Genomic DNA, 22,432 nt, shown 5'->3' with positions numbered 1-22,432 from the left:
ACACACACACACTATATATATATATATATATATATATATATATATATATATATATATATATATATATATATATATAGATATATATATATATGTAAGATTCGGTCTATCAAGGCGATATTAACGCCTTAGAGTAATTAAACGCTTAGGTTAAGTCTAAGTATAGTTAAATTCGAAATAAATAAACGAAATGAGTCTTTTAGTAAATTTAGGTATGTCTCGTGAAAACAGCAATACTCTGAGGGATTGTGAGGCTGAGAAATTGCCTATATATAATCCTCTCAGTACTGTTTTCGCCGAAGGGATTTTATTTAGTGTTTCGTTGTCGCTCTATTAGAAGCTATGGTATATTTCGTTGGGGTGAATCCGAGAGACTCATAAAATCCTATCTTTATAAAAAAAGAAAAGAAAAATACTCTTGATGTCCATAGTTATTGCATTAACCAATAACTTGCCACTTATCAATAATTACCAACTTAGCCTTCATCAGACTGGCACATCTGGTTGGCTGAACGGATGTTAAACTAGGTAACGCTAATAGTCCCTAGAAACCTATATTCGGTTGAGCCATCTCGCTACCGAAGTATTCAGATATAAATAGAAATCATGTCTTTGGCATTTTAATCTGGCCTTTTAATGGCCTTATCCAAATATCTGATATGTAAAATGGAAAAGGTATGTAATTAATAAAAACAGTTATAACCCATTTTAGGAAACTTAAGTTCTTCGTACTATTAAGAGTACGTTTATAGTTTACGTACTGCTTAAGAGTATGTTTATAACATAGAGTCTAATGTGGAGGCCCGGCTATTACACAGCCCACACCCAGCTTTGAAATCCAAGGGAGACTAGTTTCTCACTCAAGCCGATTTTGGATTACAAAGCGAGAAGGAAAAACGGGTCGAAACATTAAGTAGCATAACATATAGTTAATGTTTCTCAGGCGGAGAAGTGAAGCGTTCTCGTATACCCTGTGAGTTTTGGGCTTAGGTCCAGTAGGTCCGGGGTGGTCGACTGGACGTTTCCTACGCTTCAGTGTCTTAAGCACATATGAAGGGTGGGCATTAAAGCTCGGGATAAATGCTGTAGGCGGGTAAGTTTTAACTTCCGTGCCTTCAGATGATGGAGACATGCTATCTTTTTCAGCTTGTGACTTATGCAGGCGTTTACGCTATTTTTGATTAAAGGTTTTTAAATAGTCTTGATTATCGAAAGCATCTGAAATCAACTCAGCGATTGTACCGTCTATAAAGCGTGTACGATAGTATGTATAACCTCCCTTATCTGCTCTCCATATAATGTCTTTAAATTCAGAACGATCAAGAGGTGCATTAGAGTCATGTCTTCTTGCGAGTATAATCTCAGTAGTCGGAATCCGACTAGTGCCTATAATTAAAGCACTAGAACCGTCGGGGTTATTAACATCATAGGTTCCACTTTTAGTGTCGGCTACAGAGATTATGTATGATCCTATCCATTTCGATGTTAGTACAGTAGCATCGGAATCACGTTGACGGATATTAACTCTGTCTCCAACCTGATACTCTGCTATCTTTTTGGTAGCGTTCCATCTATTTTGCCTTTTTAATAAGGCTATATTGCGTGTTTCTCGCAAGCAAGGATATACAACGTTATAAATACGTTGTACTTCTCTAACCATGGTAACTCAATGTGATTAGGTTCGGCCTTGTTCAAAGGTATTTGTAACTCCCTATATCTGCCACGAAAATAGTGAGCTGGTGTTGTACCTGTAACCGGATCAGCACACTCGTTCATTTGTGTTTGTACCCATTTAAGGTGGTACGACCAATCATCTGAATTATCCGTTAGTGCAGTACGTAAAAAGAACTTAAGTCTTCTTTGGCGCGTTTCATTCGCGCCTTGTGTTTTCGGTTTATATGGTACACCCCTTTTATGGCACATGCCTGATACGAGTACTAACGATTCCATTACGTCATCGCAGAACTCGCTACCGTTATCAGTGCACATGTTTGATTTAGGGGGGGGAGGGTTAGGGAAATGATTTGTACAACAAATTGATGACATCTTTCATACTTTTCTAATCTCTAACAGATGGAAAAATAGACCTTCTCTGATACCCGCCCAATAAATAGCAACATGTTTATCATTAGAAGTCAGTATCTGCCCTAATAATACATCCACGTGCGAATATAGATCAAGAAATTGATATTCGCAATTCTCAGGAAAATGGGAATAAATATATAGACAAAGTTGAATTCTACGACTGATGCACTCGTTATAGATACGAAGGATACGTACTTAGTTTAGTCTATACTTCCGTAAATCAGATAAGTATCAATTTGCAGAAATATCACCTTAGTAGCGATATGCTACAATTTGTCCGTCACGGTCTATTGACCGTAAATCGAAGTATTGTATGTCCGATAGAAAATCCAGCAATTGGTGACTGTACATTTGAAATTGATAATAAGGTATTACCTCCCCATAAAACGATAATGGATCTACGCCAGGAATGTGGATAAGCGTATAAGGATGAACATCTGAATCACTTCTTCGTATCTCACTGTGCTGCCCTGATGGATTGGCAGCCCATAGAGTATTTAGGTCGATGAGAGAATTTCCGAGAATGGGGTCAAAGAATGGCACAACCTCGTGAATGGGGTTCACCATACTCTTTATATATTTGTTCATCAAATACGGCGTCGATGTCCACGTCCATCACATGGCTGCTGAAGAAATCGGACGTAGTCGGAGCACATGTACTTCTACTGGAGCTTTGATTAAAAAATTGATCAGGCATAGATGCGGCATGAGTTCTGCTTTGCATCATAAAATAAGATCCAGCTCTTTGATGAGAAATATATTCAAAGCATCGACGTAGTGCACCTGCTCAGCCAAAGACCGTACACTCACATGACTGATTTGGGCCGTTATAGTCGTTATGTTGCTTTGATATCGATACCAGATACAACACAGTCAGAACTTACACTAAGGGACCAAAGTGACATGGAGATGATGAATAAGTATGTTAAATTAATTCTGATACATTGGTCGAAAGAGAATAGCCTAAAAGTTATACGGTTTTTTAATGTATACTAATTTTAACTATCTATGTTTATGATATGTATCTAGCAAAAGCCATCCGACTCTGCTTGATATTGAATCTGAGCCTGATAATGACGAGGACCAAAAGAACTCGAAGAATGATTCCGGCATCGGTGATAATTTCCATTCTGCAGACACAGAAATTACAAATCGAAAACCTGTACCGAAACCGAGACCAAAACGAGCATCAAGTATTATATCTCCGCCAAGGCCATTGGAGACTCTGCCATCCAGATAAAAAAGGTAGTCGATAGTTTGATACATCCATGATAAGTGATAAGAGATAAGTTATTTGTATTGATTTATTACGCACTCCTAACGAAGATTTCAAACTTGATGTGGATTATGTAGGATGTTCAATGAAGAAAAAGGCGATGACGACTTCCAAGACACACATAATGTGAATCACTCTGCGACATCTGTACCAAAGCGGTCAAATCCGAGAGTCTCAAAGCGTGATACCGCTGCTCCACGACACGAAGGACCGTCCCCAGATTACTCTTCTACATGGGATCCGGACATACATGAAATCAAAGAGGGCGTACAATTTAGCTATTTTAACGAAACTACGGCATTTATAGCTGCTGTATGTAATACTGTCATATCGTACTGATCAATGTATATAGTACATATTTCCGCAAAACTCTAACACTAAATTACTTTGCAGTATGCAGCGTACCACCATACTGTCGTGTCTTGGAGAGGGATGTCAATTTGAAACGAGGTTACTACGCTGTAGTGTGCTACAACGCCAAACAAAACTAAACAAACTCACATATTGAAAGGGCTACAAATGTGGATCTAATGAAGAGGCGCGATCGTAGATCCGGAAAGACAGGCTGCGATTTTCTGGTGTGAAAGATGATGAGAGTAGGATGCGGTTGAAAATAACATCATACGATTTGACACATGATCCAAAATGCGCACGAGGCTCTGTCGCTAATCAAGTAATGAATAGGAAGCAAGGAATGATATATTGAGGCACTTTTCATTAATGCCAATACCCAAAGCACATCCACAAAATATTAAACACCAATATATTGAACATATTGAGCTGAGACTCATATGTAGTATTGCTATTTCCACAACAATAGGAATGGGAACGTTTCTGCTTTGCAGTAGATTTCGGTGCAAATTATGCTGGTATGCCACTCGGGTAGGGACCCTCCCAAACAGCGCGCGGAGGAAGTTGATCCAGTTTTCGGGCATTCCAGCGTGGCGCAGACGTACCCATATGCGTAGGAAAGCGACCTTGTCGTATGCTTTGGATATGTCCAGACAGACGTCGTTCCACTCCTCTTCTGACTGTGTCTCAGATTCCATGGCGGCAAGTGCTTGGGTATGACAGGAGTACCGTGATTTGAAGCCAGCCGGGGTGGCTCGCAATCAGATTAAGAAAGCACTTTTCAAAGATGCGTCTGTGTCCCAGATTGTGGTATTGCTCGATGGTATGAATTTGCGCCACATGGCTGGTCCCAGGTACGTATTGTTTGCTATACTGCGGCATGTATGACTGGTTGTTCATGCCTTGTGTCAAAGTATGGAGGTTTTCGTATGGAGGTTCAGTGCCTATATTTGCTACTAATGCGACGTTCGTAAATTTGCGCCTAATGGTTGGTGTCCGTTGTGTACTGTTTGTGATGCTGAGACATGTATGCCTGGTTATTCTTGCCTTATGTCAAAGTATGCGAATGGTCTAAGTACATTTCGAGGGGTGTTTCTCGGCGGTGGATATCATCAAGTGGTATTGGTTGATGGGTTGGTGGTCACTGTGGCGTGTGAGTGAGCGGGGTTGGTGGGGAAGGTGGGGTGCCGTGTGTCCGGTTGGTAAGCGGTCTGGAGGGGTGGTGTATCCTGTCAAAGTATGTATTTTCAATATGGAGATTTAGTGTCTATCTTTGCTACTAATGTGATGCCCCATGGGGTTTGCCCCGTACTGTCTCGCCTTTAGCTAAAACCCGTTGATTGTGTGTTTCCACTAGCATCGGGTCTTCTTCTAGCACAGTTAGGGAATCACGTTGCATTTGAGTAGTATAGTACACATATCGTGATGATGGTTGCTTCTTTCACGACTTTGTCAAGTACATCCGGTACGAGCTCTCGAAGTGGAATTGCCATTGCATTTTCTTCCTGTGCACACTTTGGTAGTAACGCATTCAGTATTTTGTTTGTTATTTATATGTGTGTTCATTGTGTGCCGATATAAACAGATATACTGTGGATTTGCTAAACTGTCTTCCGGCTGTAGAATCCGGAATATAACTTGCAGTCTATTTCCGATATGGTTAATGTCATGTTTATTTTCAAGGTGGTGTACTATTGGCTTTTGTGTGTTGTTATGTTTGCGATTATTAATACATCTGGCGTTTTGGTATTAATTGCATCTTCATATAGACGCGACAATTAATCTGCCTTTTGGTTGTCCTTGTCTGGGACATGTAGCAGTGGTGGAGGAATATTTTTACTACCCATTTGGCTTTAGGGGTTTAGGGTGCTATGGTTTTTATATTCAGGGGTTTAAGGATAATGAACTATATGTATACTAATAGCAGGATTGCACAGCTAACCAACCCATCGGCAGGTCCAGCCAAAGATTTACTTTCCGAAGCGCAGCATTGATAATGATCGAAGAAAATTGGGTATTGACAATAATGCCCTTGTGGTCTGTTCAATTGAACCTTGGTCTTCTCAGTTTCATCAGTGTAATTTAATAGATATCTCACGAGCGCTGGATATTGACATAGTGGCATAGACTAAGAACAGGTCTCTGTATTGCGTAGTAAACTCGATACTGTCTTCACAATTTTCTATTTTGAAGAAAGGATCTCTCGTTAACTTCGGAAATTCCGAGATCTTCAGTAGTTTAGATAATGCTGGTTCATTGACCTTATCACCTGAGTATGAACGCATCATATCTAGCTCGCTAATGTAATGACTGATTTGAAATAATGCGTCCTCCTCGTCATCACCACACGCATTGATGGTCTGGTCGTAACTCTTTCTGAGCTCTGAGTCAACCAGAGGTATGCGACGCTCGGGCTGCTGATCATAGATGCCTACTCTCATAAGCATGATGTTAATTCTGCCTCCTCTTTTGTTTCCTTCGCAGCTGTTATGGCGTCCTCGAAATGAGATGCTTCCGCTGCGAAAGTTGTGCTGTCAACTGTATCCCAGTTGGTTGCCATATTCTGGACAGGAGCTTGAATTTTGTTCACTTTTATACTTATGAAATAAAATAATTGTGTACAATGTGAATATTGAACATCCAAGCTACGTGCATGTATATGTAGAATAATACATACTTTTTATGAGTCTAAACTCTACTTTGCTCGTATACAACCACACTATTGCCTGTCAATTGTGAACAAAACACGATTCGAAGAGGCTTTTCAGGAGTACTCTACTCTTTTAGTATTTAATATATCTTCATGTAGATGCGTCAATTTATCTGCCATTTGGTTGTCCTTTGCTGATTTTTGCTATCCATTTGGCTTTAGGGGTTTAGGGTGTTAGGATTTTAATATTTCGGGTTTAAGGGTACTAAACTATCTATATACTAAGAGCAGGACTGCACAGCTAAACCATCTACAGGTTCAGCCAATAAAATAGTTTCTGAACCGCAGCATCAGTGATGATCTTAGACAATAGTGTATTGACGATAACGCCCTTGTAAGTTGTTCAATTGAATTTGGGCACACTTTAGCAGTTTCTAAGAGAATATGTGAATGACAATCCGAATCTTTTATTATTGTTATCTGCATTAAATACCAGGCTAATGAAGGATTGAATACTTCGTAGATCTCGTCTACTGATAAAGAGAACATTACAATACAGCACGGATTGCCCATTTATGTGCAGAAGCAGCATCTATTATTGTTAATATAAAGAAAACCCAGTGATCACATTCGTCGATTTATGGTGGCCCAGTATTGTATATGGATGCTTCCGTGGTATACATACAAAATACAATAACGCAAAATTAAAAGAAGAAAGAATGATTAACAAAAATTCGCGAACCGGGAATTGAACCCGGGTCTTCCGCGTGACAGGCGGAGATACTAGCCACTATACTATCCACGAGACAAAAGACTGTGTTTTATTGATATTTATTATTCACAAAATAAATACATATATATTGTCTTGGGTCTATTGCATTCGCAGTTTTTGGACCCCCAACTTGTCTTCGCAGCTATAATAGTTATTTGCAAGGGTGCTCCAAAGCACATTTATGTTTCAGGGAAGCCCTCCCATATTTTTGGGCCAAACATCTTCGTTTTTTTATAAGTACCAGAACTGGTATTGATGACGTCTTCTCCGCCTTAATATCATGTTGCCTAGTATATATATATATCTCTGCCCTCTGGGTTGGAGTCTGGGCAAAGTTCGCTAGCTACAGGCCGAAGATAAAAACAAACAGTCGCCCCTACCTACTTTCCGTATTAAGCCCGGCCCTGATACTTGTACATTTGTATTAGGATAGGGAGCTTCTGAACTCTGTGATATACATGTGAAGTAACTGCCTTTGGGACATAGTGAAATATGACGACAACTTACATCAAATTTATCAGGGGAGATAAGATACTAAAGAAGATGTTTTTGTGTGTGGGTAGATAGTCTTCAATCGACATTGGGTAGTAGTGGTCAAATAAACTAAAAGTTGGGTATAAATTCTGAAGGAGTTTTTCTTTATTATAGTTTATAATATGAATTCGTACGTACATCTACATACAGAGGAAAATACACACAATACTATCTATTGTCAAGCTTGCTCTGTTATAGCCATCATAATATAGGTATCTATGAAATGGACGGTTTGACGTGTATTCAATTCGATTCGGGTTAACTTGGTAAATTTGAATCGATAGTGGGTCAACCGACCGAAATTTATTGTGACAATGAGTTAGAAGCAACGAATGGTGGCCCAAACTTCGACCAGAAAGTCGAAATTAACGTATCTCATTTTGAGTCCGAAGTTTGTGTATTATATATCGATACAACCACGCCCCATTCGATGTTGATACAGATAACCTGATAGTCAGCGGAGTAGGAATTTGCCCTTGCACGATACTCTGGGTTTGAAAGATACAGATTTTACATTAGTGGGATACAAACACATCACTATCGTACTATAACAAACAAGCAAGTCATATGCTATGTTGACTATCGTCGAAATCAGACTGCTATCTGCTTATTTTCAACTATCATACTATAATAGACAATCCAGCTATATGTTATGATGATCGAAATCAGACTGGCATCTGCTTAGTTTTGTCTGATGATCAAATCTCAATCGATATTGGTCAGGCTCAAATACGTCCACTAATTGGGTAGATGAGTTGAAAGATGCTCGCGTCTGTATAGAATATATCCCATATGTATTATAGAAATAGTATTGAAATTCGTATCCCTAAATACAAACTCCAGCTCGCCGACGTACGTCAAGCAATCCTCACTACGATTACATCCGATCTGAACCAAAAAAAAATCTTTGTCGGCATCTTATTTGCTCCTGTGTATCTCGCTACTGAGCTGTGGGGCAATGCTGACTGTCACGTCCAATCTGAAACAAACATAACTAACTATGAAGACTATGATCCGGTTTAGGCTATAAAGAAATTGCTTAACTCAGATATCCCGAGAGACCCAGTGTACATCGTTGGTAAAATCGGTAGAAGCGAAAAACCCGAATTGCGAATATTGATCTGAACTACCTATCAACTACCTTTAGACACGACAGGACACTTGAGCGCAATGTGCATATCCTTTCCACTGCCTATTTAGAAATGCAATCTTTCCTGGCATTGTTGCTTGCATTGCATATTGCATATAAAATTTATATTTATATTAATTCTATTATCTCGATTGAAAGATATTGGGACCTATAAACTATAATTGGGTTCATGTACAAAAATCTGACTACCTGTAGTAAAATAAACCCGATATTGAGAACTAGGCAAAGTTTCTTCCACGTGTGCACGATAGAGTAGATAGGTCCCACTCGTCCCAGGCTTGAACCTTAAGTACAAGGGTTAGACTCAAAAGAAATGTTACCATATGATAAATATGGTTGTTTGAACATAGCCTCCTTGATTGAACAAGCCTGGCATCATGTATCTGGCATACAGGTTTTGGAGACGAGAAAAATCAATTGACGCAGATCAGTATGCTACAATATTAGTACAATATCAATCAAACACACACACACACAAATTAGTTTTCGCTACGTTATTGTAAATATCGCGCTATCTCTTGGTTCTTTGTGTATGCTTAACCCTCTCGAATAGCTGCTATAATCGCATCGTTCTGTTGCCGGGCCACTGGGCTCAACAGAGTTCTCCCTATGCGTTCCATCAGTTTCACTTTGGTGCCTTGTGCGAGGTAAAGTTGTTTACAAAGTTTTCGTGTCTCACCAGTATTCAGCCCAAGTACCCTTCGAATACCGTGACCCTGTAAGTCTCTGAGAAGTAGACAGCGTTTGCGAAGCATATCAATTTCACCACCCAAGGGCGCACTGACACTTCCTATAATATCTTACAACCCATGGTCGCACTTACACTTCCTAGAATATCTTTACATTCTCAGATGTCCACTTGACCGAGTTATCGATGGGGAGTGTTGGATGATCAGTGCTGATCAATGAAGTGGGCTGTCCGTTCTTTTTGTCGGGGTTCACCTTGCTTAACGTCACTGTTGTCGCTGCATTCTTTCTGTTCAGCACTAGCGACATACTATTACAAGCGATATTGTATAAAGTATTCAGTAGGTGAGAGATAATATCTCAATTTCAATCCTTATTGCAGACAATGCAAACCTGTTCAATGGTTGAAGCGCTCCACATGTACTTATCCTATGCGTCATAAGTGAACGAACTACTTTCAGTCAAATACTACTTGCGCTAGCGAATTCGTTGAACTGTTTCAAAGGTAGCTTGTCGTTGATAGTACCACCAACAATATTAAGCAATAAACCTGCCAGCCCAGCTACTGAACGCGATGGCCATATCAAGCCCTTCCTATCTAGCTGAGCTATAAAAGTACAGGAACACTCAACCATGAAATGCCTCGTTGTATTTTTCTCTCCAGCTGTGTTTACAGTTGTTATTAATCAGTCCTCGCCATCAAGCACTTTGCCTATACTCACGATATCATGGCAGACAATACAACCAATTAAAAAAACATTCGGCAGCTTATACGTAGCATATACGGCATATTTGGCAGCATCTTGTCCAGCGCCGGTACGATTGCCAGATTATTTCCGTAATTATGACATAAGTGATTCCACCGTCTATGTAAGAAATCTGCTTGTGTGCGCTCGACTTCATTTGTCTTCGTCTGCAGCTCCTCAAAGAGAATTTGGAATAGTTCGCGGTTGTGACTCTGGTCGTCGTTTCTAAATATGTCATACATCGTTCTTATGAGGAGAGTTCGTTGTGAGTATACGTATGCAATGATAACCAAGTGGCAGTTGCCACCCGCCATTGCTCTAGCCACGCAGAAACTCATCTAAACGGGATCATTATTGATCCTATCCGGCAACGCATACTACATGTCCAGCGTAACAAACATATCTTATACATTCCGCCAAACTGCGGTGAGTGTGCGACAACGTGAATTCGTCCTCTTCTACAATCGATTCGTCTGTGTTGTCTCGATCTTCGTTCTGATTGCTCAGTGTGCCCGTTTGTACATCATCACTATGAGATATCCCAGTTGCGGTAGCTACTGCTGCAATATATAGTCCTAGAAGCTCGTTGATGAACTGGCCCATTCCAGCATCCAAAAACACATTGTACACAAATTAGAGCGTAGTTACACATATCCTAATTCGTTATTTATTTATATGAACATAATCACATTAACTTAAATCGAGACACACGTACCTTTATATGTTGCCAAATGCAAACAGGCAAGTTGTCGCTTAAGACATCTGTGCTACAACCCTGTATTGTACTGAATGATATTCACTTCTGAATTGTCTTATGAACCATTATCTGTAAAGTTGTCGGTGTCGTTAAAATTGGTTGAACCCGTTTCTTTATCCTCAATCTCATTCTTATCAGAGTAAAAAAGACCAGTGTACCATTGTTGCAACCATGACGCAATCTCGTCCGCTTCATATTTGTTTTTTTGAGGAGGATATGATTCGAATTGAATACTTTGTCCTAGTGGAATATAGGGCAGATAGGTTTCAATCGTCCCAGGCTTAAGAGTGGGAGGATTAGTCTTCCAAAAGTTACCACCTGTTAACGTTATTTATACACACAAAAGAGAAAAAATAATTCACATAGTCAGGAATCGAATCGGCCTACCCCTTGGCAGGGGGTAACTATACCACTAAACCACTAGGCTCTGAGAAGGCTTTTTAAAGTAATTATATATACAAAATTGAAATATATAAAGTTTGTCACTTGGTAAACAAGTGTTGCGGTATTTATTTACGTTTTAATCTAGCGCTGTTATTTTAATTCGAGAAATCAGGATTATGGATACACACTGCGATTTTACGAGTTTAAGATAAAAATAGTTTGGTTCATATATTACTTTTCTTCTAATGGTATCGTATCACAACCTTACAAATACAACAGTGTTTGCTTTTAGACAGGCCTAACAGCACGCAATGTTTACTCAAAGATTTAAATTCTTCCGTAGCGTCAATATTCATCGGTGTGATAAGCCACTAGTGAGCAACACTCGCAGTAGTATAGACAATCACTTAATAGTGAAGGAGTTATTGGTACGAAATAAATAAACATAGCGTACAACTCCTAGCACCCAGGAATTGGTAAATTCTGCACGTTGTCAGTATAGATGAATATATATATATATGTATTTCACTGAAGCATGTATCAGTAGCTAATCCCTCATTTTGGGCATTTGTGATATTGACTCTATGGTACGAATCTCTCGCACAGGGGTCCGTGGAGCACGCGTCCGATGGTTTGAAAGAAATCTTTTTACACTTGTCTAGAGTCATTGAAATATGCTTTACTGATAGCCGAGATAAGCATATACTGTGTGGTCTAAGTTAATTCATAGCTATCATTACATTCACATAAAATCAGTATTCTTTCAGATATTTGAGGAGCACCGCTTTTATGCGCTGTCGGAGTGTGTCGTTGTCATCGCGCATTGCTATGTGGCTCGTTGCGGGGCTCAGAGTGATGGTGACGCCAATGTCCGTCAATTTCAACACGTGCGTGTTCGTTAGTGTGGGGTGGCGTGTCACCTCAAGATTCGCAGGCTATATTCAGGTGTGTAAAATAGGATAGAATTTAAAAAGATCATCTCGGCGATGGCGGGCAAATAACTCAAGCCTAGCCACGAGTTCTGAATACTGCTGCCAGTATCAAAACTAATAGTTGCTTTCTGGATATAATCAAACCTTTAAAAATCAATTGCATATACCAACGAGAATACATTTATAAAAATCTAAAGAGGAAACATTAGATATAGCACAAGATGATCTATTGATGAAAAACGATGATATATACCAGTATTTTCGCTTCCTTCGTATATCCATACTGGCCACATAAATACAGATTAAAGCCTTCATATTCTTACCAGTTGAGCGACAAGGTCGGTACAGATATCGACCACCGCCAGATTACCCGTCAGATGTCGACGCATATCCCAAACTCGTTCCCCATCTGTGCGCTATTATTGCATCGAGAACGGGCGTTTTGTGAGGTGGAAGACACAATACGAATCTAGAGTTGTTCAAGAGGTGCAGAGTACAACATAAAGCTAAACATGCCCAACTCCTGATAAATGCCACAATTTGAGAGTAATTGTTCTGAAACAGGGTTGAGAGCCACATTATGATATAATTCTCCGTACAATGTAAGCAGCCCAATCCTGTTTTGAAAGATAAGGGCGAAGAAAAACATGTGACCACGTTTACTTTGTATATTCGCAAAGGCGCTATCGGAATATAGAATTATTCGCGATATTGAGATGAATCTTCAAGGCCAAGTTGAGATTTATAAAGTTAGATATTGTCACTTTCGTAGTGCATATCCATATACAGTGCAAATAAGGCAAATGTGCGAGAAGATTGCAGAAATTGAAAGGACCAATGCCGCGAGAAGCGTGCATTAATTTTGGTAACACCTAGTGTCATCGACTTTCCTGATGACTTGCGGAAATTATACTCACCAATAAGAAACACAGCACAGTACATCAACATAAAGTATAGTTGATATGTGTTGGTATACGTCGATAGCTACATACAGAATCGTAGACAGCATCGAGAAAACGTACTGGTTATGTATCACACAGTAAGTACGTACACTACATTCGCTCATCCACAGATTTTCACACCGCCTCTAGGTATAACAAGGGATAAGCCACACAGTCAGATGGAAAGCGAGGATCATGCAACGAATACGCAACAGGGTAAGACATGTGAAGCCTACATACCGGTGGATCGGTGTCGACTACTAGTAAATTTTCGTTGTCTTTTAGATTCAATAGGCCGCTAACGGGTGCGAAGTGGTTGCCGTTGCCCACTGCTACAGGTTTCGTCAGTGCCGCGAGCTAGATACAGGAGAAGTGTTGGTATATTGCAAGAGTGAGGGAGAAGCGCTTGCATTAGGGGGTGTACGGACATGCTATATAACTCACATACATTTAGTCCAAGAATTTAGTGTGGGTTTCCTGGTTGGGTAGAAGATGTTGATGCATGTATCCTAGCTTGCTGCAGCCCGAGATACAATACGCGCTGATGAGATATGCTGGCATGCCATGCTTTTTGTGTGTACCGGGAATCATAATTTGTCACTATTCGAATACTGAAAACTATAGGTGATGGTTCGAAGAGTCCCAGGGTTCTTTAGAAAGAAAGATAGTTTCAGTGAACGATTCTTATTCTACGGCTATATCTCGTTGAATCATACTTGTATTTAAAAGAGCTCTCACATAACAATACGCTGATACAATCCAAAAGTGAATAGCGACTCAATGTATGTAACGCACTTCCCAACTAGCCGTGTATTCAGGTTATCCCACTAATTGTCATTTTATGACAACCGATTTACAAACATTCGTTGGCACACGAATATCCACACAGCCTCAATAGCCTGCATGCACTCACATCGTTCGAGATAGCTGCTGCGCGGAATGGTTTTGAGACGGAGATTTTGATCGGCACGCCACACGTCATGGAGAGAAGCGCAGTCTGACTGCGGTTCACTTCAACCGACAATATAGGCCTTCTATCGGTTGTGTATGAGGTCGCCTGTGAGTGTGTAGAGTTGTGGTTGAAGGCCCATGAGAATGGTCGTGTAAAAGCAATATTTTTGTAACTCTTGAAAGCGGGCAAGTTTGTACAGTTGATATAGTAAATGGTCAGTGCGACTGGGTGTTCGTAGACGCTTTGTAGAAGATAAGAGCAAGCAGTTCTATAAAAAAAAGAATAAACCTGTGCTAGGGTTGTAGATGTGGATGATGGAGGAACAGTGCTAGTAGATGTGTGTGCAGTTGATTGTAGTTAATAGGGGGTTAACTACTGATCACTGGGTGCAAACATCATACAACACCATGCATGGCTAATCACCCACTCCAACGCCACCAGGCCGCCACACAACAACAGCTTTGCATAACAGACTCTGCAGACGCGACCACGCACACTCACCTTGTCAGGGCTGAAGACATCTGGGAGCAAGAGCAGTGGTGGCGTATACTTAGCGAGTAGTTCCGAAGCTTCCCGCACATCCATGCGCGTATCCATCGCACAGTACGTCTCTCTGCACCCCAGCGGTCGGAATGGATCCAGCACTGTCGAGTGGGCGTATTCGGGTTCTGGAATATTGCACGTATATAGACAAACCAAGGTAAAAAAATAGAAAATGTAAGCATGTATGGAGATGGAAAGAGGTTCCCTGTGCTACCCAACTAATGGCGAGGTCGATATTTGCATATTCCACATAAGGGTAATACAAAGTGGCGATAATGGACGCAGCCACATTCAGTGCAATCGTCGCGAGTCGCGTGATTATGTTCAATATGTGTCATTCGCCGCCAGGAAAAAATATAGGGATCAATAGACAATATATCAGACTGTATATGAGAGCCTCAGGGTAATCTGTACGATTTTCATACATTGACTTGAGAAATACAAAGATGATTGGCTCCAGGCTAGACTGGGAAAGTAATGTACGTATTTGGATCGTAGGTTACCTAATAGAGCACGGTAAACTTGGTAGACCGCCTAGTTTCTATAGTTTCCCGCACACATAAGGCATGATATTTCAGACAGAGACATTTGTGACGTACGTGGTCTCTCACAAGTTGATATTGTGTGGACCAGGGTGAAGTAATGATAGGTCGATGCCTGCGCAGATGGATATAAATGAATGATAATATCTGGTGTAGATGATATTTCAATCTGTCAATTTGTGTTTCGTAAGTAAATACGTTGTATAGGTATATAGAGCAATGTAGTGTGTAGTAGCAATATATCTCTGTGAGATGATGTTGCATACAAGCCTGATTTCTTGAAACGAGAGAGCAAGTCACGGGTGATAATGGCGACTGTAGTCCCTTGTCCTTCTCTTGCCTCAAACGACTAGGGGCAGGGCTGGTAGTAGGCAGCTGCGCTACGTGTATATGTGCTTAGTCTGAAAATAAAGTAGATAGACATGCACTGTTCACGTTCACGATCTTCGTATAACCTGACCCGACACGACTGTGCATGCCTACCCACCTGTACACACGACAAGGTTTCGTGGATCCTGTCCCATTTCCCACAAGAACGCCACGCCGTCGCCCAGGCGCAGTGAAGGGTGTCCGGCGAATATCACGCAAGGTTTGCGGAATAGATTCTCCGCCTTCCTGTGATGTAACAAATAGCCAAAGTAAATGAGCCACACTCGAACACAGCAAATACCACACACGGCTTACGGAGCTTATCTCTCAAGTTCCTGTCACGTGCTTACTTGCAGGTGTACATGACTTGTGTTCGAAAGTATTTTCTGCACCACATGTATGACCTCTCACCACACGATGCTCCACGTCATACTACCCGCCGCATTACCAGGCAAGCCTACTGCTTCGCGGCGTGATACTTGCCAGTCACTTCCAGTGGGACTAGGTGGCGAAGTACAGGGTAGCGTACAGGACCATTAATATATATCTCGCAATATGAATTGTCTTGCGGATTGCCGCGTGCGTATGAAGTATAGTGTGATAGCTGGAGCTACCGAATTACATTGTAAAGGGTGGAGACGCTTGCAACGTGCGCATGGACAATCTCTTAACGCTACAGAAAAGAGTAGTTCAGGCAAATGATAATGATACCAATCTATGTGTACTGCCAGCACCCTCCTTAGTATCAATACGAAGACAAGTTCAATCTATCTACACCATGCCTTTTGACTTACTGCACCACACCTGAGCGATGTGCGTAATGAGTTGGACTACACATTCCCTGGCGGTAAATTTATTCACACCAATACGTTGGAATACCACCCACCCACCCTCATGATATACATACAAAGACCAGCTTGATTTACACTCGCCGTTGACCACACGAACACGACACACAATTCTAATTTGCAAATGGCGGTATCTCATGTAACAACATCTTAACACCCCACCCCCCCCAACACACACACAAAGCGACAACGATACATACGGATCATTAATATCTGAGATAAATGTCAGCCGCTGCGCACGGATTAGCTTGTCCCACTCAAACGGATACTCTGGTGTGTACACCTTGTCAGCCCTGTGCTGGTTCAGCCTGTAATAGCCACGCGATTAGTTAGTCGGAAGTATAACAAATTAGTGGGACGTGACAGATAATTGGCCCGAGATATGCACTGAAGACCAATGGACTTGCAGATTGGCACGCATCGTCAGCTCAGATGTTCCAGTGCGTACGCTTTATCTGCCCCGAGCTGAACGAGACTACAAATCAAACACAGGCAGTGGAGGCGATTTGAGCAACAATGTCACGTAATATGTGAATGCGGACTAAGAATGCATGAATAACGTCAATTGAGTCCCACACAGAGAAAAATAAACAGCAGAATTGTGATATGTAACAAGGTCTTTACGTGACTGACTAGAGCAGGATAGTCTCGTAATAATAGTGCATGGATATACTTGACATGTGAGATCTGACACTTGATACGGCCATATCGATAATATTGTCAGCACAAATGTATCCGCACCGACTACTCTCTATGTGTGTGCTTTCTGCCTCAATATCTTGTAGTTGCGGAAACAACTCCTTCATTTGTACGTACAAATTTCTCTCACTCCTCTGCACTTACCTATGTCCATCTCATATAAAGATAACAACTATCCGCAACAATCATCACAGTTCAAAGGCAATTGCGGCTCCATGTAAGGTCGTCGTCTTTGCTCAAAATTTGCAGTTGTCATGTCTTTTGCTCGTTTGCTTGTAACAATTCAAATCACTACGCTGCACTTAGTACACTCCATCACTCTTTCGTACATACCACTGTATGGCACTAATTCACATTTGCCATAAGATATTATGTCGACATACTTGTATCCCTTCCCATAACAAAGCACACACACACATACAAATATTCAATGACACATGATATACAAAAACACTGAAATACAAACGACACAGACACGGACACAGACACAAACACAGACACAGGATATATTTTGGATTTAATGGCATCACCATGCACCCTTCATACCATTCCGTAAAGATGTTTGCATAGAGTGCCGATGCTCTTGCAGTGGGAGAGACAACGTAGAAGGGCACTCCCTGCCTGTCGTGGGAGTTGAGGTAAGCATGTAGCTCTTCTAAAAGGAGTGTGATGCTGCCCGATGGATGTACGGGGAAAAGAACAGAGCCACCGGTTAAGACGGTCTCCAGTACCTGAGGTGGTAGTAGACAGGGTAGAGTGTATGATGCGATAAGACATCTGTAGGACATCCGTCGAGGAAGAGTGTGAACATGTATCAGTTCAAGAGTTGAAGGCAATCGAAGTGACGATCGTGTTACTGCAACGCACCTACGCTCAGAATCCTGAGTTGGTCACCTATATATTAAGACTGATTGGTGTACACCACTGCGCAACACATAAAGAATTAGTTTCGGAGCACAAAAAGCAAACAAGACCGGTATTATCCTTGTGAATATCCAAAGTGACACACATGTAGTTGATGCTCTTATGCATTCTTCAATACTCGCGATGTCACTTGTTTGAGAGGCGTTGAGTTCATGTGTAGTACATTCTCACACACATCCTTATGTTTGTGTGTATGGTGTTCAAGTAGTCAAGTGGTCTATCGGTCAGGATACACATGAAGTGAATGCTCCTATGCAATGTACAACATCCGCTCTAACAGATGTAAATAAGCAGTGTAAGGATATGGTTTAGGTACTCCCATACATCCCTCAATTTCCGGCTTCTCCAGTGGACGATTGATGCACAACTCAGTATTTATATAGTAGCTACACCCACAAATATGACTGTATGCGTGGTACACGTGGCTAATTAGTATGGGAGTGTACGAGTCTCGTAGTCAAAGTCCAGCAAAGACCAAAGTGTCACTGTGCTTGAGGCATATGGGATCGCTGAGCAGAACGGCAACGAATGCCGTCATACGTATGGTGGTTCTTGAATAGAGTATGAATACAGTAGGTGACCGCATCCTTCCTTCAATATCTGTAGTACTCACATGTTTGCACCTGTGTGGGAATGCAGGCGTCCCGTGACGAATGGCCGGTCATGGAGAGCGCGCCACAGTGCTTTAGACATATATGGTTGACGAGCCTAAATACAACAAGCGTTGGCGTGACTACCGTAGTTTTCCTACAAAGTACGCGCACGAGTACAAGCGAGTACAGTAGGTATGCACATGCAACCACATACCTCCTTCAATATCCGTGTTATCACGTGTTTGAGCGGGGTGGGGGTGTAGGGGTCACGCGGCGAAAGGCCTGTCATGATAAGCGCGTCACAGTGCTTTAGACATGTGGGATCGAAAGGCATCGTGATATTGGCAGTGTCCAGGGAAGTAGCACTCATGTACACTAGCTTCTCTCCGATGTGATGGTCTTCCCGCGTTTTCCTGCGGCGGGAGTAGACAATAGTTTTTTTATACCTAGCGAGCGGGTGATAACTGTGCACAAGGCTACGAAACATGGTATAAATACCATCGCGATAATGAAACATGAAACGATTAACGCTCTAGACGTTGTGGATCGTGCATGGGTCACAATAGGCCGTGCGATATAGGTTGAGTGCTGTGGGTGCATTTAAAAAACATGTTAATTGGTCACAAAACGTGGCAGGTGATCCGCTGGTGTACATTAACTTGAACAGCGCGTATAAAACCACAACTCGCACTACATGCGTGCAACAAATTTATATATGCGACCTCAACGCTTATATTCATAGAGTTAAATGTGCCCGGTCGTTGGATTGTATTTTACACAAAGTCATAAATCATTTATTACTGCACATTCATACTTAACATATATCCCTCATCCATCACCTGAGCTTCAGAGGTAATCAGTTTTTAACGCATAGCCCCATATACACACACTTCACATACCCCGTCTCCATCACCATTGCAGGCAACCAATCTCCTAGAGGAGATATAACCGCATGTAGATAAACGTTGCGTCTCTGTAACCAGTTTATAAAGTAGATATAACCACGTATACATACAACTTAACATACCCCTCACCCATCATTTGCGCTTCAGAGGTAGCACCGATGCTCGTTTGTACCGACCAACAGCAGCTGCCCAGACTGTGGCCCGCACTGGTAGCCGTAAGAGTCAGCACACCCGATATGGAGATAGGCTGGTTAAACGATACCTCCTGTATCTTCTCGACACAAGATTGTACAACCTATGTGCGTGTAAAAGAGAGAGAGACCCGGGATCAGACTCAAGGGTATACTGTTTTACTGTTTGTATGCGTATGGAAGAGAAGGCTTCGAGTATATGGAACACATTGTGCGCGTGTGTACTTGGTAAGATATCGCCAACGTATTGGAATACGACTAACTCGATATATATACAGGTACATATGCTCAGCAACAATCGCATAAGAGCGGGTATTAGTGATATCAAGGGCATACACACAAAGAACAGTATGTACACACCCTATGGTACGATAGGGTACCCCGATGTATCAGCTCATACATGCAACCACGCGTAGCCCCGTATCTCATGTCTTGACATAGTGTGACCATTTCTATGCACGCACATTCACTGTAAACGGAACGTTTGGTTCTAAGGACTGGCTTAAAAATATGTGTTACTAGGGTGATAGGCATGAGAACGACTGCAAAACCCCAAAGTAAAAAGTAACTCAAATAAACTCCAATCGATGGGTTATAACATATACTCAGCTTCTAACGCCACGACTGCTTACGCAGAGTACCCACTCAACTCTCAACTGTGCGGCGCAGTATTATAATTACACGTGCAAGTGTATATAGACTCATACTATGTATAAAAATATGAAAAGTATGACACAATCATCTGAGATATGCATCTGCAAACATGAATACTACGCACAAACAGATGAATAAATCGCGCACACATGCCGCCATACATGCACATATATATACACGCATATACTTCGATGTACGTGGATATATACCAGATACCTATATACATTCATACTCACCCCGCAGCTGTAGATTTCGCGGATGCACTCAGGTGCTACGCTATGCGACGAGTGCACGTACTCCATCGCTTCTCGTGTTAAATGCGTGTCAGCCGTCCAGGGCAAGCGTGTGTCGTATGCAGATAGCTCCATCATAGCCTGGGGTGATAGCATACGAGGTGAAGAATAACCAAGTGCGCTGAGGATTGGCATGGCTTGAATGTAATGCTTGAGCGAGAACTCCAATGGTCCATATATGGGGGTATAAAGCATTTACATACTACACATCGGCCAACACTGCGGTACCTGTCTCACCAGTAGCGTTGTAGCCTCCATTGCGTATGCAAGCCCTCTAACAAACACCACAACTAAGTTCTACCAGCAGAATCCAATCTTTATCAACAGTATGTGGGGGTGCAACACAACTACATACTACGCATGTGCTAACACTGCGGTTAATATTGTCTAGTCGGTAAATTTGTAGCCTCCATTGCGTATACAAACCCCTTAATATGAATCACATCATAGCTACTAGTATCCGCCAACAACTCCAACGATCCATATATAGGCGTACAACACATCTACACACTACGCGTCTACCAACACTAAGGTTCCTGCCTAGCCAGAATCGTTGTAGCCTCCATTGCGCGTACAAACCCTCGGAATAGCGTGCACTCCGTAATATTCGGCAAGCCAAAGCAGAAGTGCTGATCCGCAAACACATAAAGAAGAGTTATAACACCTGCATAGCAAGTATGTCAATACATACGTGGGTTTACATACTACAACGTCTATATCCTACACTGCGTTACCTGTCTAGCCAGTATCTTCGTCGCCTCTGTCGCGTATACAAACCCTCGGAAAGACGTGTACTCCGTGATATAAGGCAATGCAAGGCATGAGTGCCAATTCGAACATAAGATTATGTCTACTGAGCTCAAGTCGATGCCCTCCAGTGCTGGTAGCTGACAGTGTGGCTTGCCACTCACATATACTCGCCCGTTTATGCTCTCCAGGCCTTCTCTTTCGTGTGGGCTTGAACTATTGTGATCTGTGTTGTGTCGGTTGCTATCGCTTATATCGGTGTGCAGACTACCGTGAATAATGGAAGATTTCAAACTGTATAAAGCCGAGGACACCTCGCCACTGATCGAGACATGATCCACTTCAGCAGGTTCATTGCGTGTCAAACTCGCAGCACTTTGACTGACTATGCCATTACGTATATCGCCATCGGTTACCCCTACTACAGTACCACTATTCTGGACACGTGTAGATTTACGTTTACGTTTACGAGGCTGTTGATGTGACTGAACGCGCAACTTGCGTGTGTGTTGTGTACCAGCTGTGTCGTGTGCTATGCGATCGGATACTGGCTTAAAGTGTAAGAGGAACTCAGGACTGAGGAAGGGATCGATGAGTATGGTATAAGAGCGGTGTTTTACTACCACACAGGAACCATGAAGGCCATGGGAAAGGCACGTTATCTTCATGGTGGCCACAAAGTATGTGCATTAAAAAACTTCACAAGCTTAGCAATTATTGTGCATTCCCCATGTTCCTGTATATTTTTTCACATACAAGTATTCATTTGGTCACGCACGCGTGTAGTCAACGGTCATGTACATTCAGTTTGGCACATTATTGCATCAACACAAGTCACTGTGGGGTACATATCTTTATATATATATATATACATACACACACACGCGCACACACACACACACACACACAC

The 22,432-nt window shown here is 41.8% G+C and overlaps 2 protein-coding genes and 2 non-coding genes across 4 annotated transcripts; all 4 read right to left on the bottom strand.

Moving 5' to 3' along the window:
• Nucleotides 1-5,876: 5,876 nt before the first annotated feature.
• Nucleotides 5,877-6,156, bottom strand: SARC_03507 (hypothetical protein; the record flags this gene model as incomplete). Its single annotated transcript, XM_014302708.1, has 1 exon — nucleotides 5,877-6,156. A coding segment is annotated over one exon (280 nt), but the record flags the coding sequence as incomplete, so codon positions are not given.
• Nucleotides 6,157-7,092: 936 nt separating this feature from the next.
• Nucleotides 7,093-7,164, bottom strand: SARC_30063. The gene has a single exon. It is a non-coding gene; the product is annotated as a tRNA-Asp (tRNA).
• Nucleotides 7,165-11,363: 4,199 nt separating this feature from the next.
• On the bottom strand, nucleotides 11,364-11,432 carry SARC_30062. The gene has a single exon. It is a non-coding gene; the product is annotated as a tRNA-Gly (tRNA).
• Nucleotides 11,433-12,050: 618 nt separating this feature from the next.
• SARC_03506 (hypothetical protein) lies at nucleotides 12,051-22,432 on the bottom strand. The gene is made up of 12 exons (XM_014302707.1): nucleotides 21,510-22,432; nucleotides 20,719-20,856; nucleotides 19,760-19,932; nucleotides 18,947-19,145; nucleotides 17,762-17,946; nucleotides 16,717-16,824; nucleotides 15,787-15,914; nucleotides 14,716-14,882; nucleotides 14,176-14,319; nucleotides 13,503-13,619; nucleotides 12,645-12,737; nucleotides 12,051-12,324 (listed from the first exon to the last, which is right to left on the bottom strand). Exons 1-12 carry the CDS (start codon nucleotides 22,188-22,190, stop codon nucleotides 12,142-12,144), a joined length of 2,316 nt encoding a protein of 771 aa, XP_014158182.1. The 5' UTR covers nucleotides 22,191-22,432; the 3' UTR covers nucleotides 12,051-12,141.

Source organism: Sphaeroforma arctica (genome assembly GCF_001186125.1).
Source record: "Sphaeroforma arctica JP610 unplaced genomic scaffold supercont1.179, whole genome shotgun sequence".
NCBI lineage: Eukaryota > Ichthyosporea > Ichthyophonida > Sphaeroforma > Sphaeroforma arctica.
Note: the sequence above shows the minus strand (reverse complement) of the source record. Positions and strands in the feature narration are given on the sequence as shown.

Excerpts from the sequence above, each read along its gene's own strand:
- SARC_03506 (XM_014302707.1), bottom strand. The coding sequence starts at position 22,190 with ATGAAGATAACGTGCCTTTCCCATGGCCTTCATGGTTCCTGTGTGGTA. Across the intron at positions 17,947-18,946 it reads TAACACGGATATTGAAGGAG|GTACTGGAGACCGTCTTAAC; the intron begins GTATGTGGTTGC and ends CTACCACCTCAG. Across the intron at positions 14,883-15,786 it reads AAACCTTGTCGTGTGTACAG|AACCCGAATACGCCCACTCG; the intron begins GTGGGTAGGCAT and ends GCAATATTCCAG.